Here is an 18410-nt window from a genome sequence, read left to right as displayed (position 1 = left end):
TCGTGAGGGTGGGAGTTAGAGGGACACCCCTCCCTCCCAAGATGAGGTTCGTTTCTTTAATCGCATCCCTTGTGGCGTAAGAAAGCGAAAGTTCGAGTTTACATAAACGCTTTTTTTTTACTGTGGTACTCTTAATAAATGCGCAACACCATGGGAGAGGGCTTTTGTCTTAATTTTTAGATGGACCTTTTATAAGCTTGAAAAGATTGTGTAGTACTAGCCATGAGAGCCTTACCTATTTAATATTTTCGATGGTGGGATGATGCATATATTTCATGTAGGCAATGCTATATTTCATTCATGTAGGTCTACCTAGGTGGGAGCAAAGTAGGGGAAAGATTTTAGGTTGGATGTGAGGAGGAGAGTGCATACACATCACATGTCACATGTCTTTTGTTTGTGCTTTTCTTCTCCCAGTCAGCTGCCACGGGGGCTTCGTCAGAGGGGCCACGTCGGACAATCTAACGATCTTGGGGCGTACGTGGCGTGCCATGTCTGCCGACACCTCTCCCAACTAAGTTTTGCAGGTCCGTCGCGGCTATGGCGGCAACTCCACCTGACACGAGGGCACAGCTCTGCAAACCCTAATTCTGGTTTTCTCGACTCCTGCCTTTTCTCTGCCGCCCACCACGCTTCTTGCCGCCCACACGCCCTTCGCCAGCGGGCGTTCCGAATCTGCGTTCCGAAGTAAAAGCTTCCACCTCCCATGGCTATGGCGTGACGTTGCCGTACAACCGGTCGCCTACCGCATGCTTTTCCGACTACGGGACCTGCTTGCCGACGTCCCGCCTTCATGTTGACGGCAAGAATCGCCGCATGGTTCCTGTTAAAAGTTCTGTATTAGGGTTTCGCGTTCGAGGACTTCTTCTAGGGTTTGCAGCACGCGGCCATGGCGATGGGGCATGATCATGTACATAAGTCAACGGTTTACACATGCGGGTACCCATCGTAGCCCGTCTTGTTTCTTCGCAGATGTGTTTCGTCTAGGGTTGCAGTATCATCATCATCATCATTTATCGTCATGCATCATCCTAGCCATCTCTCTGCACCGTGTACGAAACTGCTTGTTTAGGGTTTCATCCTGCAAACCCTTTGTAAGGGCATAGATGATTCGATAACCCTAGCATGACCCTACAAGAGCCCTGTGTTTACATAAACTGATGTACGCAAACGTACACCCGCATCCATGGAACAAACCTAACCCCTGGCAAAGCCCTGCGTTAAACTTCACACACACACACACACACACACACACACACACACACACACCTGCATCCACGGAACATCTAGCAGTTGGGTTACATGCACCTGGCACTTCAGGAGCACATTTTTGCCCATTCAAAAGCACTGTCCGATGAAGAACTATGCCCCACTACCTTTTGCTGCAGGATTATGTTACCTTTTACATCTCTTTAGCCCTCCCCATGTCTATGATTTGCTTTTACTGTTGATAGCTGTTATACGGCTAAGCATTGTTTATGGAGGAAACCTCATATTCGAGACATGATATGGATGAGTCTTTGCAAGGATTGGCACACCTGTACGTGGTTTGCTCATCACCCAGCCACACTCCTGCTGTTTTTGTTAGCTCCTGCATTTTTTCAGTGCTGGTGGAACTTAGTAACCTTTCTGACCACCTGCATTTCTTCAGTGCTGGTGGAACTTAGTAACCTTTCTGACAACCCTTACCAGGAGTTCTTGTGTCGAGTTTTACTTGCTCTCTTTTTGTTTTCAAGAGAATAGTAAAGATGTTTTATATGCTCGCATTTTCTGTTTTCGTGCAGGTTGTGCTGATGTTGATGTTTCAGTCACATTGGGATCATACTCATTCTAGGGTGCACTGTCCAAGCGCTGATATGCCAATTGCAGTTGGATCAAACGCTTTTGATTTTGGTTGAAGCTGAGTCAACCAGCTGGTATTTGCAGCTTCTTTTACACAACTAGCAAACTCCAGGAGCTCAAACCAGGCAGAAGATGATGGGCAAGGGTGCGGAGGGGGGGTGCACGGGGAATGGTTGTAGTGCAAGTACAAACATTGGCATAATCCCCTTTTCAAAGGGTCTGGGTCAGTCTAATTCAACAAACAGAATGAGAGGAAGAGGTGGGCAAGATCGACGAGGTTTGGATGTGTTTTCGCAGGTTCTGAAAGCCCTTGCTATAAAACCAGCTCACGGAGAGGTCGGTGGTGCAGCTTCAAGTGGCTCTCTAAGTGTACCAAGTTCAAGTGAGAATAGGCGTAAACATAGGGTTAAGAGAAATGATATTCTTGGTAGTCTGCACAGGGATAACCTTGAAAGTAGCTGGAACAGGGACTCTGGTGGGGGTCCATTTTGGCTGCAGATGGAAGAGTATTTTCGTCAGCCTACACCAGATGATATCCAACTTCTTCTTCCAAAAACAAATCTGGATGGATTGACTCTCTGCAATTACTTGGATCCGTTACTCCAGATACCACTAGCAGGGCTCTTTGACAAGGAGATTCTGAAGCAAGAGTCTTCAACAGAGGATGCCAAGCTTCTAGCAGTGGGTGAACAGCACTCAGTGCCTCTGAATGTTCCTTTCCCAGAGGACTGGAGGTCCATAGGAGATGCAAAGGAACCTATAATAGCTCTTAAAATGCATGAGCAACAGCAGTCCATGGCAGGTGCAAAGCGGAAATTAGTTGCAGCAAGCCCTGCCAGTAGTAAGAGGAGGAAGCTAACGGCTACAGCCTCTGAAGTAATCACAGCAGTCATTTCCCCTCCCGAAAATGGTGATGAAGAGCTTTGCCACGTTTGTTATGGAGGTGACTGTGATGAACAGAACCAGATATTATTCTGTGATTCTTGTAATGTTGCAGTTCATCAGGAATGCTATGGCATTAAGGTGGTGCCGGAGGACCAATGGCTATGTTCTTTGTGCAACCACAGGAACGATACAGATGGGGAGGCTCGGCCAAGCGAGTTGCCAGATTGTGTCTTGTGCCCTGTGAAAGGTGGGGCTTTAAAATTGGTGGCTGCTGCAAAGGAGCACTCCAACAAAGTCTCATCAAAAGCTGCTTTTGGACATCTGTTTTGCTGTCAGTGGATTCCAGAGACATTCATCGGTGACATGGAGAAGATGGAGCCCATAATGAACGTGGAAGGGGTGAGAGAGGAGAGATGGAAGCTTCTGTGCAATATTTGCAAGGACAAGCATGGGGCGTGTATACAGTGTAGTCATGGTAAACTTCTGTACTGATGCTATTGCATTTCTTTCTCTTGATATGATGGACATCTGTAAGACATAAACAGTTAGACATTGCATGTACTAAGAAAACGTCAAGCACATACTTTCCTTGGCCATATGAAGTCTACTATTTGAATCTTGTGTGGCTTCATTTTGCCATTTTTTTTTGCATATTGCAAGGTAGTAATGTAGATGGGTATAAAGTATAAATAAGAACTTTAGCAGTTTGATATGTAACTCTTATTTTGAAGTGTAAAATCCATGCTTGAGTGCAGGTTCTTCACATCCCTTCTCCCTACCTGGCCATCTTTTCTTCCATGAATGTGGGCTTTACAGGAATGGACTCCTCCTTTGGGCAAATTAATGAACCTGCAATGATATATTGTGATATACATATGATGTGGCCGTAGATGATGGCGACGACTATTGCTGTGGATGGTGTCGGAGGTGCAGATGCGCAGACAGAGGCCAATGGAAGATGATGTGATTAGATTGATATGATAGAAGTGATGTTCACTCACCAAGTACAATGCTTTTGTAGATTTGTGTTCTTACCTTTTGACCCATACAAATATATACACTTATAAGTGTATGCCACATGTTACATTTATCTTATCCACTTATATAAGAGTGTGTTCACACACTACTAGAACAATAACCCTTTTAGGGGTTGTTTTCACACACGCACGCACGCACACACACAAACAGGGGTTCAAACTTCACACACGAGGGGGGACACACATGAGACTCCAAATCCCAACAAATCTGGCCATGCACTCAACCTCTGAGCTGACCTATGTGTAGAAGTACGTCCCTGTCACACCTCAGAAGAGTGCATGTGACAGATGGAGAAGATCCTGTATAAGGTTTCAACTGGTTGTTGCGGAAGACATTTTGCATCTTGGAACCGTTGAAACGCGGCCTCAGACACTACCTTGCCAATGGACGATGAAAAGGAGTCATTTAGGATTGCTTAAACCAATGGCAAATAGTGTTTCCACATACCTTGCTGTTTGTGGATGTAGCACTTGAGGAGGTCAAAGGCAAGTTGGTTGTAGGCACCAAAAATGTAATGGGAACTTGGGGAACTTAGGGAACTTAGTGTCTGATCTGATCTCTGATTTGCAGGGCGGCCAATCTCCAGTGTTTTGCTCATGGAGATGTGAGATGGGGATCAATAACCCCACACACCCTTTATATAGGGTATTTGCACCCCTCGCTTCAGGTCAGTGAGCTCGACTATCAATATCTATTAAAATTGCTTATATGCTGTGTTTTTTTCATGCTGACCGGCCAGCCCACTCCCTCTTTATGGGCATCTTGTGCACGCTGGTTGTTCATGATGGCTGCCCACTCGTTGTTGGCATTGGAATTCGCCGCCTTCCTCTCCTACGTTGCCACGTTGGTAGTCTCTATCCCACATGGTGGGTTCCGGTCTTCACGGCCCTTCTATAAGGGGCATTCTGCCCCATGGTCACCCTCATCCCCCACTTATAGTGGATAACAGGGATTTGGGGGTGGGGAGACCATTTGGCCAGGCAAGGCTCTGCCCGTCCTCTTCCGCACTGTTGGTGGTGCTCCAGGGTGGTTCTCCACGTTTTTGATAATTAGAAACGCGGAGAACTCTTGCTCGGCATCGTTCGGGCGTCTCATTCTGGGGGGGTGTTGGCGTTGGAATTAGTCGCCTTCCTCTTCGACACTGCCGCATTGGTAGCCTCTATCCCACATGGGTTCCAGTCTTCAAGGCCCTCTATAAGCGGCATTCTACCCCATGGTCTCCCTCATCCCCCACTTATAGTGGATAATCGGGATTTGGGGGTGGGGAGACCATTTGGCTAGGCAAGGCCATCCGTCCGTCCTCTTCTGCACTGCTGGTGGTGCTCCTGGGCGGCTCTTGTCTGTCAGGTAGCATACATCTACCACGTCACAGCTGTGGCTAATGTACTCGACATCTACCATGTCACATACCATCTACCATGTCACATGCATGCTTGTGCCATGAGGTCTTTCACAGAGATGGCTTCTCGGTGCTTAAGCAAACTAAATTCCCTCCACCTATATCTGCTCCTCGTGGGTGCGAAGGCCCATGGAACCCTCTAATAGAGGGGAAAGAACCATCAAGTCTCTAGAAGGACCCATCAAAGGCAAATAGGAAAAGCTTACTGAGACGTTCACCCGTGCATCGTGTGTTTTTTTGCATTTAGGTTGCGGTGCTGATACCAAGTGTTACAACCCCACAAATCTCCTAACGCAAAACATGGGTGATTAGTACAAACCTCCTAAGAGGGATGCAGGCAAGCTCACCACCCAACCGTAGGTTCACACCTCCCCCAAGCCAGAGGCTAAGTCTCCAATCCTAGGAACCATGTCCGTTAGCATTGGTATACCACCCAACGCTTTCCTGCTGCATGACCATCCGTGATCCGTTGAATCCAATCCATCCCGACAGTAATCTTTGTCCATCACAGACCACGGAGTGAATAACTCTCTGTGAACAATAATAACCCAAGTCTCACTTATATAGTGGCTATTGCTGCTATAAATAATTGTCCGGTCATAAAAATCCAATATACTTGGTATTATTAACCATGAGTTTTAGCCGCCTGTATCAACTTGCTTCCTCTAATCCCAGGGCTCCCCTAACCTTGCGAGATTAGACCACTAAATGAATTCTGAGCCAATTATGTTCCAAATTGAGAGATAAGAGTTGCACTGACCAACCAATATCTACCTTCATGTCTTAAATAGTTGAAAAAATGCCATGCAAAGGCAATTCCCCCTATTTAGTGCAATTGCTGTTCTTCTTGCCTATTATTGATTGCATGATACACAAGCCAAAATATAGCGAGAAGGAGAACATGTTTTATGGTGTATGATTGTAGTTGGTCTATGCATCTACAAATGTGGAGTGAGATAGTAAGAGTATGTCTGGTGCAGTGAGTGCACGTGACAATGAATTATGTTTATGGCATGAATGAGTTAAAGCTTGGGATAAACACATTCATAGCATGATTGCTTACGTGGGATAAACACATTCATAGCATGATTGCTTACATGGGATGCAGCCCAATTTTTTAGTACATAGTTGAAGCTGCAAACTTGGAAGTCCCTAGGCTATCATATAAAGTGGCAAATGAACCATTAACAAGAACCTAGGATTTGTCAATCCACAAAGACATGTACAGGCCGGTCAGTTTGTGGACCGAGGGGGCAGATAAGGTAGTGTTTATATATCCGAGTATGTGCGGCTTTCTTGCCGGAGCCAATTGGCTATACCCACCCTTCCTCCATCTTGCAAGGATGAAACCTTCGCAGATGTGTTCGTTTTTCTTCAAGTACATATGTGGATAGTGCACCATAGTTACTAGGGAACGCTGTCCCCCCTCTAGGGAACGGGGGAACGCCGTTTCCCAGTCCTGGATGTTCCGAAAGGTGGGGGATCGTTCTGGAATGTTCCGCCACAAGGAATGGTAAGGGGAAAACGTTCCCCCACGTTCCGGAACGTTCCCCTGGTAACAAGCCCAAAAACCCTTAAAATAAAGGGGAAAATGTTAAAAAAAAAACAGTTCTATTTTTTCCACTCAACTATGCATACATAACATAAATTTTCAAAGTTTTAGCCTATCCTATTTAAAATTCATCATTTAAAATGACATTTTTAAGGATTCCATTAGTTTTGTTTGCTGATGTGGCATTCCCTTGTTCCTGTTCCTAGGGGCCAAAATGTTCCCTCGTTCCCATTTCTTGGTAACTATGTAGTACACGTGTGTAGAACATGGAGTTTTGGTAGATGTTAACATTGATGGAGAGCTTTAAAGACATGAAGTAAAGGCATCAGTGAGAGGAGGAGATGCACAAGGAGGGGTCACAATGAAGTCAAGAAAAGAGCGAACAACTCTGAGAGGAGATCCATGAGTTGGAGGAGAGTATAGCCCCGATCAAATAGATATGAGAGGCCAAGGAAGAGGATCAAGCACACCTTTGGAAATTCACGGAGCCTCTCATCGACAAACTGATGGCATAATGGAGAACGATCATGGCAGCATTAGCAAAGGCCCAGGTGGAATCACCTAGGGATGTGAAGCAGCCCAAGATTGAGAGCATTGGCCCAAGAAAGGGAGAGCTTCCAAGATAGGAGGAGCCGTTGAGAAACACGATCAAAGGTGGTGTTCCTGAGGAGGCGACGTTGCTCGAGATGCGTGTGCCAGAACCAGAAACCATTCTAGAGTCCATTCAATTTTCCGATGACAGGGAGGAGTCATCAAGTGAGTTTCAGACTTTTCTCTCCAAATCCATTGAGGAGCATGAGATTGTCAAAATACGCAGCGGAGATGATAACCAAATCTGAGACCACAAGAGCAAGTAGAGTGCAGAAAATAGACAGCACAAGAGAAGGAGAGAGATAGGTGTGTAACTCTTCTCTATACACAAGATCCCACAATGAAAACAAGATACAATGATGTGGGGGCCATGGGGCCATTTTATATGGCCCCATACATGCAGTCGGCCAGTGGAGAAACAGGCCCAAATCAACCCTAGGGAGCTGGAGTGCCGCTTGAGCGTAGCCTGAGGTAGAGACTTCGTGAAGAGGTCCGCCTCATTGTCCTCCGTCGAACAATAAAGTAGCAAGATGTCACCAGCCAAGATCTTCTCACGGACAAAGTGATACTGTATCTCTATGTGCTTGGTCTGGGCATGGAAGACCGGGTTCCGAGCAATAGTTATACAACTCTGGTTATCACACTGGATGATTGTGGGCTCCTTCTGTGGAAATCCAATCTCGCCTAGTAGAGCCTCCACAGCCACACAACCTCGCAAGCAGCACCACAAGCAGCCTGGTACTCTGCCTCTGTCGAAGATAGGGCAATAGTTGTCTGCCTCTTACTGCTCCAAGAAACTGCTCCTGAGCCGAGGGTAAAACTGTAACTTGAAGTAGATCTCTTCGTGTTTGGATCTCCTCCCCAATCCGAGTCACTCCAACCTTGGAGTCTGACTCCATTCCCTCCTGTGTAAAAGAGTCCTAGATCCTTCGTACTCTGCAGATACCGCAAGATCCGCAATCCTGCATCCCAATGAGACTTCAATGGCGTCTGCATAAAAGAGCTCAACAGCCCCACGGAGAAGCTCAAGTCCAATCTGGTGTTTAGCAACCAGATCAATGAACCAACCAACTTCCGATACTGCGAGGCATCAACTGGCTCACAAGGATCATTAACAGTTAACTTTGTATTTGGGTCCATCGGCGAAGTAATAGGCTTGCAGTTCTCCATCCCAAAGGCCTCAAGCAACTCATGAACATACCGCTGCTGAGAGACAAAAAAACCCCTTGTGGGTCTGCCAGATCTCCAATCCCAAAAAGAAGTGGAGTAAGCCTAGGTCGGTCATCTCAAACTCCTTTGACAAGGCAGCCTTTGCCACGCCAATGTGCTCCACATGACCGCCGGTCAGAATGAGATCATCCACAGGCTCCTCGACAGTGGATACTGGAACATGCTCATCAAAGACCACATCCCGGCTGAGGTACAGAGGCTGATCAGGAACTTTCTTTGGTCCGGGCGGGACAGTCGGCCAGCTCGGGCAAAGGTTGCTTGGGCAGTTATTACACTTCCGCTGGCCCAGGGAGGCTTGGGCATTATAGATCCAGTCGATCAGAGTAGAGCCTTATTGGGGAAGCTTATCGTTCGGGGGCTGCTTCCAGGCGCTGAGCCTTGGAAAGAGCTTCTCTTGCAGCGGCTGCAGGCTCGGGCTCCCCCAGCAGGGGGCACTTGGGCACCAGAGATTCGATGGATCTTCATAGAGATGAGGAGGACAGGCCTCAGTAGAGGATGGGAGGACAGATTTGCTTTGAGCATCCTGAGAGCTTGGGAGCTGCTGAGACCGGGGCTCTCTCAGCGACCTTCTTGTGTTGAGGAGCGGGCCAGACAGCCCCAGCGGTTCGCACAGAGCAGGGTCATATGCTGGGTTCTCGGCCTCGTCTAGCCTGGGGACCTTTGGCGGCAGGCCCAGCACGTAGCTTTGGAGACTGGCAGGCCTTTTGCAGTCTCCCAGAGGAGATACAGGTGGAGAGGCTGAGTCACTTCAGAGGGGGGTTGATTATGAGGGATGACATTCAGGAGGCACTCATAGAGGAGTGGTTTACGCCTCTTGAGCTAGTGGCCCCACGGTGGATGGGAGCCTTTACACAGTTGGAGATCCTGATTGTTGCTGTCAGAGCTTGCACTGAGGATGGCAGTTACTGTTGGGGTAAAGGCGTTATGCCCACCCTTATAGTGTGTACAAGCCCATAAGTTATAGTACATAGTACACTTAGTACTTTTAATGTACTAAGTGCACTATGTGTACTAGTGCAATATACATGTGTGATAGGGGAGTCACACACTCATGCTAATCATGAGTTGACTTATCCCCACAACTCTCTCTCTCTCTCCCTTGTTCTCTCTGTGTATGTCTCCCACATGAATTAACCTAACCCTAATTCCATCTCTCCCACATAACCTAACCCTAATTCTTCCTTCTCCCACTCAACTGGTATCAGAGCTTGTAGAAGAGCTTGACCGATTCAGGGAGAGGGCTGGCAATGCCTTTTTCAACCCAAGCCTCAAATAAGGTGTCATTGAAGGCTTCAGCTCCAAAACTGTGCTGGGCGTAATAGGCGACAGTGAGTGAGGCTGGAGGAGGTCCAGTTGGCGGCAACAAGAAGCTGGGCAGCAATCAGGCGTGAGCGAATAAAAAGCCAGCGCATTCAACCTTGTAGGCGTCGAGCGTAGCTGGAGGAGTCAGGCAGCCATTTCTGCGCTTTTTCATACGCAGTCGTGTCAGCGTTTCGGCAGTACAAAAGGCAGGCGTGTCAGGCCGTCGACTGCAAGCGTAGGCTGGGCGTCAATACAACTAGGTGATAGCACCACTAGGCGAAGGCAGGCGAGTGAAGAAGCGTGAGCGAAGGCGGGCGTTGAATCATTCGCAGCCAGGCGAAGGCGAATACGTGGCAAAGGGTAGCGAGGATGCCTGCGCGAACCCAACGCGAAGTGGTAAACCCTGTTTGGCCTTATAGCCGAGGCGGCAAGCTTTGTCAGGGCGAGTGATGCGAACAACACCAGGTAGCTGCCTGTAATCCCAGCAGCGCACTCGCACAGCAGGAAGCGCATCACATCAGACTTGCTCCGACTGCTTCTTCCGCCATAGCTCCTCTAGGTATTTGTAAGCCCCCATGGACTCGCTGCTACTCAGCTAGACCGCAGCCCTGCTACTCGCTCGCAAAAGAGTACTCCATCAGGGAGTAAGAGCTAGACGGCTGCAGGGTGACCAGCCATCCGTACACGAACTGCAGCTACAGCAGCTTCATCACCCCCCTTCTGCAACAGCATCAGATTTTCTGCAACAGCAAAAATCATCAACCCCTTTTCCTGCAAATCAGAGAAAAAATCAGAAAATTACAAGGTATTCTGCTTCATTTTTTTTTTTGGGATTTGCAATTGAGCAAGTACAGTAATCAATTGAGCAGGTACAGGTGCCCAATTGCTCAATTTTTGAGCAAAATTGGCAAAAGTGGGTGACATTGGTCACAATCAGGATCAATTTGCAGGAAATTGGTCACAATCAGGATCAATTTGCAGGAAATTGGATGTCGAAATTTGGGGCTTTTGATGTAATTGTGCAATTAAGCACTCATACATGCTGTATGATGTGAGAAATCGCACATTTGGGCAAAATTGCAGCAAATTGCAGTGCAAATTGCAGTGCAAATCAAGGGGCTTTTGTGCCGATTTGGTTGATTTGCATGCAGGCAATCGCATTTGATGCTGTGGATAATGTGTTGATGCCTTACAAGCACTCAATGTGCCTGTAAATCAAATGGCTTTCGTGTATTGGATGTATATGTGGCCAGGGGGAAGCATCGTGAACACTCTGGATGCCTTCATGTGCGTCAATGTACCATGTATGATCAGAAATTGATCTTAAATCAAGGGGCTTTTCAAGTTCGTATGCTTGTTGAGCTTGGCAAAGCAGCAGTCAAGACATTTATGCCTTGAATCCTCAAAAATCAGCTTGCAGTCAAGGGGCTTTTGCCCAATTTCTGTTCGGGACTGTTGTATGCAGTGTACAGGACTGTAAAAGTCTGATTTTCACTCATTTGGACAGCCAGGAGAGCATTTATTGCTATTGTACTTGCTGGTACAGATTTGGCACAGCTTTGTGCAAGTTTTGGCATGGCTGTACACTGATTTGAGTGAGGAAAAGGTTCAATTTCAGCTGTTGTACTTGCCGGTACAGGTTTGGTACATCATTTGTGAGCACTTAGTACTGCTGTACAGTACTTTGGAAGGGCAACAGAGCACATTTAAGGTGCTGTCCAAAATCTGCAGCAACCAGATTTTGGTGTTTTCATCACATACAGTGGGAGAAAAGTTGCATTTGTGCTTCCACAGTGGGAGATAAAGCTTGGGAGAACAACTGTGAGCACTTTGTGTGCTTTTGGTGCAGTGTTTGCACATTTTGCAGGGAGTCAGGCATTGACAGGTTGCATTTTGCTATGGCAACCACAGGTGAGAGCTCTTCATTGCTTCACATCAAGAAGCTTGAAGGCTCGCATAATTATGATATTTGGCAAACCCAGTGCTACAATGTGTTGCTCCAGAAAAAGTAGCACAAGCCTATCAAAGAAAGGGGTGTAATGCCCGCTTCTCTTACTGCTGAAGAGTGGGAAGATATGGATGAGCTGGCAAGATCTACTATCATGTTGTCTGTGTGAGACTCATTACTTTTCAGCATTCGTGAAGAGAAGATAGCTTGGGGAATGTGGCAGAGATTGCAGGACTTGTATGCCCAACAAAGTGCCTCAAGCAAAGTGTATTGGTTGAAGAAACTCATAGGTCTTCAGATGAAGGAAGAGGCGTCTATGACAGCCCATCTAAATGAGTTTAATGGTATTGTCAGCCAGGTCGTTAATCAAAAGTTGGCAATGGACGATGAGTTCAAAGCCACTTTTTTGTTATGCACTTTGCCAGAGAGTTGGGACACATTCAGGACAGCCACTAGCAATTCGAATGCTATGCTGTCATATGCAGATGTTGAGGGTGCTCTTCTTCAAGAAGAGATGAACAGGAAAAACAACTCTGTTGGAAAGTCCAATGCAATGAATGCACGTGGGAGATCCCAACAAAGGGGAAAAAGCCAAGAAAGGGGAAGGAGCAAGTCTCGCTCCAAAAAGGATTTGGAATGCCATTATTGTGGCAAGAAGGGACACATTAAAAAGCAATGCTACAAATGGAAAAATGATCAAAAGGAAAAGGGAAAAGGCAAAGACAAAGAGAAAGATGAAGCCAAAGATGTAAAGCCAAAGGGCAAAAGTGGAGTCAAGATTGAAGAAATCAATGTGTCACATGCAGGTGGCAGTGAGGATGAGGTCCTATTTACTTCTTCACTTGATGCCCATTCACTTCTTACAGGTGGTCATGGTATGCACTCATGGATCATTGATTCAGGTGCCTCCTTTCATGTCACAGGTTGCAGAGACTTGTTTGTCAGGTATACTGCTGGCAATGAAGGAGTGGTTTATTTGGGTGATAACCATGCATGCAAGATTCTTGGCAGAGGTGATGTGAGGCTTGTGTTTTCAGATGGCTCACAGCTTATGCTCCATGATGTCAGGCATGTGCCTGAGATCAAGAAGAATCTGCTTTCTACTGGACAGCTTGATGATGCTGATTATGTTACCACATTTGGTAGTGGAAAGTGGAAAATTAGTAAGGGCTCACTGGTTGTTGCCAGAGGCTCTAAGGTGGACACTCTTTACTTTATGCATGCAGGTGTTTGTCACCATGCTAATGTAAATGCAACCGAGTTGCCGGAAATTTCTATGTGGCATAGCCGGTTGGGACACATGAGTGTCAAAGGAATGGAGCAATTGTCTCGTTTGGGTTACTTGCCTTCTCTAAAGTTTTCAAGTTTTCAGTTTTATGAGCATTGTATATATGGTAGGCAACTACAGTGCCCCCACAAGAAAGCTCTTAGACAGAAAGATGCTCAGTTAGAGCTTGTGCATACAGATGTATGTGAGATGCCTCAGCTTTCTTTAGGAGGGGCAAAATATTGTGTGTCTTTTACAGATGATGCCACACGCAAGGTGTGGGTTTATCCTCTTCGTTTGAAGAGTGATATATTCTCAGTGTTTCAGAAGTTTGTTGCTCATGTTAAGAATCAAACTGGCAAAACACTGAAGGCTTTGCGTTCCGACAATGGTGGAGAGTATATGTCCAAACAGTTTCAAGACTTTTGTGATGCTAAAGGCATCAAGAGGGAGCTCTCTACTCCTTATGATCCTCCACAAAACGGGACAGCAGAGAGGATGAACAGGACTATACAGTGGAGATACAGGCCGCCAGCCTCACGACTGGGTCTCCTCCAGTCGGCCAGCCAAAAAACCTCCACGACCTCAACAGAAAAAGTCGGCCAGCTCCATATGCACACGAGTGCAGTCGGCCAGCTTCTGTGTGGTCCTGCCAGCATAGGGCAGCCACCCACACCATGGAAAAATAGGGAAAAATGGGGAAAAAATACGTGGAGTGAGGAAAAATGAGAAAACACCTATACAGGGCGGGCACACCCACAACAGAGGCCCTGGTGTCTGATAAAGACATGAGATGACTTCTAACAGAGATGAGCGATTCCGCAGTGATGTCTACCATGCTAGTTGAGCATCCAGAGCCATAGGGGCTAGAGCTAGTGCCTAGAGGTCTTGAGGAGGCAATAACGGAGACATCATTCGAGACGGTAGGTCTAGTAGCCATGCTATTGGAGTTCGACTGGTGTATGGAGCAGAGAGCGAGTTTGCCAGAGCATCATTTGCACCCGTGCTCCAAGTTAAGGAAGAGGGGATGTCATGTGCATGCTCTCCCAAGTGTGACGTGGACATGCTTCTATCCATTGGCCAGCTTAGAGGTGGGGTACGTGGCCGAATTCATGTGTTTGTAAGGGCTATTGTGCCAGCTCATTGTCCAAGCGCCCAATGAGAAGCCATGTGTGGATAGAGATCGGGTTATTGTGTGAACACACTTAGTTGGGCATAATTATTCGGGTTGGTAGAGTTGGTAGCCAACTCACGAACATTACACACTAAAAATCGGGTTATTGTGTGAACACACTTAGTTGGACATTATTATTAGGGTTGGTAGACACTATAAATAGGAGTCCAAGCCTTGAGTCGTATTCATTGGTCAGTTAGTCATTATTGAGTCATTGAGAACTTAGGAGTAGTGCTACCATTGAGTATCTCTATTCAGCATTGTATATACTTCATGTTAGTAATACATGGTAGATTAGATTATCTCTCTCTACTATGTATTGAGCATGAAGAAGAAGCAGTTTGTTGTGCAAGGGCTTAAGTCTTTGATTAGGCGCTAATCGCAATCAATCACTCATAAGCACGCTTCTGCAAGCACCCATGTTACACAGACCTAGACAAATCAACTGAATATTCAAAGGAAGCACAAAGACACAATAAGTAAGCTGGGTGTATGGCCAAATTACAGCACACTGACATCTTTACTTCTTGAAGCATGCTGTTCGCTGCATTACATTGAGTAATATCTTTGTGATGCAGTTGAAAGCATAGGCTTGCCTATTGCAGTATTTGAATTCTGAGCCAATTATGTTTCAAAGTTTGAGAGAAGAGTTGCACCGACCAACCAATATCTACCTTCATGCCTTACACAGTTGAAAAAATGCAATGCAAAGGCAATTCCCCTATTTAGTGCATGTTACGTAACACATTACAAGCAATGTCGTGATTGCTGTGTTTTTCGCCTATTATCGATTGCATGGTACACAAGCCAAAATATGGCGAGAAGGAGAATGAGTTTTATGGTGTATGATTTGTCTGTGTGTCTCCTTATGGAGACTTCAGATCTTAATGTCGTCATTCCAACGACCTATATCGAGACAAGTGTCATTAATTGAGGAAGAGTTATCTAGTACGATTTGTCACTGGCCATGATTGGGAGTGTGGAAGAACTGTATCCTTTATTTAACTTCTATTTTGAATTGCACTATCCAATTTTGTTTCTTTTCCTTGTGCATTTGATTGCAGGTTCGGATATCTGGGGGAAGCTCACACGTATGTTGTTAGTGGAAGTTATGTGTAGGAATGGTAGAGTTTTTGTGATGAGGCTCTGGTTCTCTCGAGAGACAGCCAAAACTTGCCCAGCTCTTAACAGCCAAAGCTTGCCCTCCTCTTCATATATCCCTGATGGGTTGTCATGCATGATATGGCCCATGCATCCACCTACACCTCTTCAGAATGTAGACACCAGTTTGGAACATGCACTTTGACTCAAAACAAGAATCAGTTCACACATAAATTTTCGCCGTTCAACACAGGTAGTGTAAAAAGCTCTTCAAGCTGGTCAAGATGGATATGTATCTCGTTTGGATTAGCCAAATGTGGGCACATGTGTTTGGTCAGATCTAGCGCTAAAGTAGTTTTTAAAGGTTTGGTCACCCTCACAATCATTAATTTTCATCAGTAAAGGTTTTGTTTCATTTAACAGGCTTGCTGTCTAATGTGTGCAGGAGACCTGGCTTATTTAAGAGCACCAGAGCTTTATCAGAAAGCATTGCAAAACACCCATTTTTTAGAGTACTTTTAGCGTAAAAGCAAAAAGCGTTTGGGAAAAGTACAGGACAGATGCTTTATTATAGTGTGAATTCTTGTAGAATGGCAGGTGTGTCGTATCTGAATCAGAAAGTTTACATACGGTTGTACAGCTGAAAACAAGCTGTATTGACTATGGACAGCAGGGGTCTGCCACATGTAAGGAGCTTTGGACCATTGCTGCTGAGTGAATAGAGCTATGGGCAGAAGCATGTGTACCAAAGAGGTTGTGACCGTTGAGCTGCACAGGAGAGTTGTATTGCAATGACTGCACCGAAGGTCTTATAGTAGTACAGAAGTATGGACATATCTTGACATTCTGCAGGGTGCTGTATCTCTTGTGAGGCTTGGTGAAACACGCTACTAGGCATGCACGTATGGTGGCTGGATTTGACATTTGGGGTGGGTTTTCGTGCTGAAACATGGCTTGCCATTACCTTGGTTTATTTTGCTGGGTTCTCAAAAGCGTGTCAGACAGACACTTCCCTTGTGAAAAAGGGTGAGTTTTGTCATCACAGTTTTTTGGATGTGTTCTGCGTATAATTCGTCTCAGATTCGTGTGTGCCCGTGAACCTGCCTGGGAAGGTTGTTTGATTTCGTTGATATAAGTTACCTTTTTTGGGGAGGCCAATCCATTTTGGCCTTAGATGCAGCTTTTGGGTCTCTCTCTCTCTTTCTTAGCTTCTGACTCACCTGTGCTGGATATTCTGGTGATTATAACACACCCACATAGCCCTTCTTTTCTTGTACCGACTTTCGGAGATGATTGTTCACATGCTCACAATAGTGCGTACCATGCTGACGACGACGACGAGATAGACATACAGCTTGTCAATTTTTTTGTATAAGGCTTTTTCAGTTTTGTCAGTCTTTTTCCATGGCCCACATGGAACTCTTGTATCACATTTGGTCTCAAAGACCCATTGGGTCTTTTGAAGACGTTTAATATAAATCTCTCTCACTCATAACCATCATAGGACCAGGTCCTCAGTTGGCTTGAGTTACCTCATGAAGCTGTGACATACGGCACCATGGTTGGATGCCCTGTGCATCTTTCACTCCAGTGCATTGGTCTCATGAGCCATTTCACCCCCCTGCAGACATTGATCTCTCTCATTCGGTAGCATCCAAACTTTAGTTCTTCTATATGGGAAGCCCTTTGGATATTGTCACATCATATGTATACTTGGGTGCGACCCTCTCTCTTCCAATTTTTACCATGCAATTCTTAGCCCAGGCCAGATTGACAAGAGGCTATCTAGCCCTCCTCGAGAGACAATACCTCAGGAACCTAGCACTAAGGGATGGCGCTTTGACACCTTAGTGACCCCAGGGGTGATGTATGGGATCCCTCTCCGGGTTGAGACCATGATGAGGACTGGAGGAGGATTGATAGGCGTCAGGGCATGATGTTCTCCCATATGATCTCGAGCAAACCATGGGTACCACACCTTATTGTCCTAGTAGATTTCGGGACCCCATTGTGGTAAATGCACTTTTACAGACGGTGACATACATACATCACTGCTGCATCCTAGACAGCGACAGGCTGCCGAGGCTTGCTTGGGAGTTTTCTTGACAACTAGCAGAGCAGGTATGGTATGTTAGGTCACCCACTCGTTCCTCACAAAGGGGCTCCACCTTTCCAGTACAGCCCTCCTTCAGTCTCACCCATCAGGATACAGACCTGGTCATTCAATCTGATCTCTCAGTCTACACACACACACACACCCCTAGCGCTATTCACGAAGACATTCTTAAGGATCACAGTAGATGGGATACTTGCACGGATTGTCACATGCCATATGGATTGCGATTGGGCAGATTCAGGTCTCATCTCACTGCCTTTGAGTGTAGACAGGGATTGCTAGAGACGACAAGATTTGTAGACTGTACCCTACTGAGATTGAGACGGAGGAGCACTACATCTGCACATGCCCAGCATACTATGAGATCCAAGAGAGATTCTCCTTCCTCTTTTGGGAGGCATTTGGTCCATTGTCCAGTATCATTGATTTTCGTGATCAGAGATGCTTGGGACTTTACTCAGCAGACATAAAGACTCCCTCATCAGAGAGAGCGGAGTTCAGCCTCGTGACACCTCACAGCCGACGATCACTAGCTTTTTCCAGATACAAGAGGGCAGCACCAAGCAGTGATCCTGCAAGGCACCCCTGCTTGTAGATCCTCGTAGGAAGACTGGATGCCATACTGCACTGGCCCATGATGCACCTTGACCCCTTGGAGTCACCTTGTCTGCGCTGACCAGCTCCAGCGCAGAAATTGTCAATGCCCCCTGGTTTGCAGCAGCCCTCCACACGGCAGCTCTAGACTAGGGAGATCCTCCAGCGTCAGACACACTCTTCCACTAGCAGTGGACATGGTGAGGCTCTTGACAGTCATCGACTCCCCTACGCTGGATATCCTAGATGGATGAGGATGATACGCCACAGTGCACACACATGGACTTCCTCACGTACTGTCATGATATGGAGATATACATTTTTCACATGTACCCAGATATGCCTATCATTATCATCATTTTGCATGTAGC

The 18410-nt window shown here is 46.3% G+C and overlaps 1 protein-coding gene across 2 annotated transcripts in view; it reads left to right on the top strand.

The window, feature by feature from the left end:
- Positions 1-296: 296 nt before the first annotated feature.
- LOC147614618 (PHD finger family protein) overlaps positions 297-18410 on the top strand; it is a 34185-nt gene continuing 16071 nt past the window's right edge. For both annotated transcript variants that reach the window (XM_086779894.1, XM_086779893.1), the window contains exons 1-2: positions 297-939; positions 1785-3202. In XM_086779894.1, coding sequence (XP_086636020.1) covers positions 1975-3202 — 1228 coding nt within the window. In that variant the 5' untranslated portion in view covers positions 297-939; positions 1785-1974. The remainder of the gene's footprint in view (positions 940-1784; positions 3203-18410) is intronic.

The sequence above is a fragment of the Cibotium barometz genome, chromosome 41, assembly GCF_041138505.1.
Source record: "Cibotium barometz isolate CiBa-2024 chromosome 41, ASM4113850v1, whole genome shotgun sequence".
Taxonomy (NCBI): Eukaryota; Viridiplantae; Streptophyta; class Polypodiopsida; order Cyatheales; family Cibotiaceae; genus Cibotium; species Cibotium barometz.
Note: the sequence above shows the minus strand (reverse complement) of the source record. Positions and strands in the feature narration are given on the sequence as shown.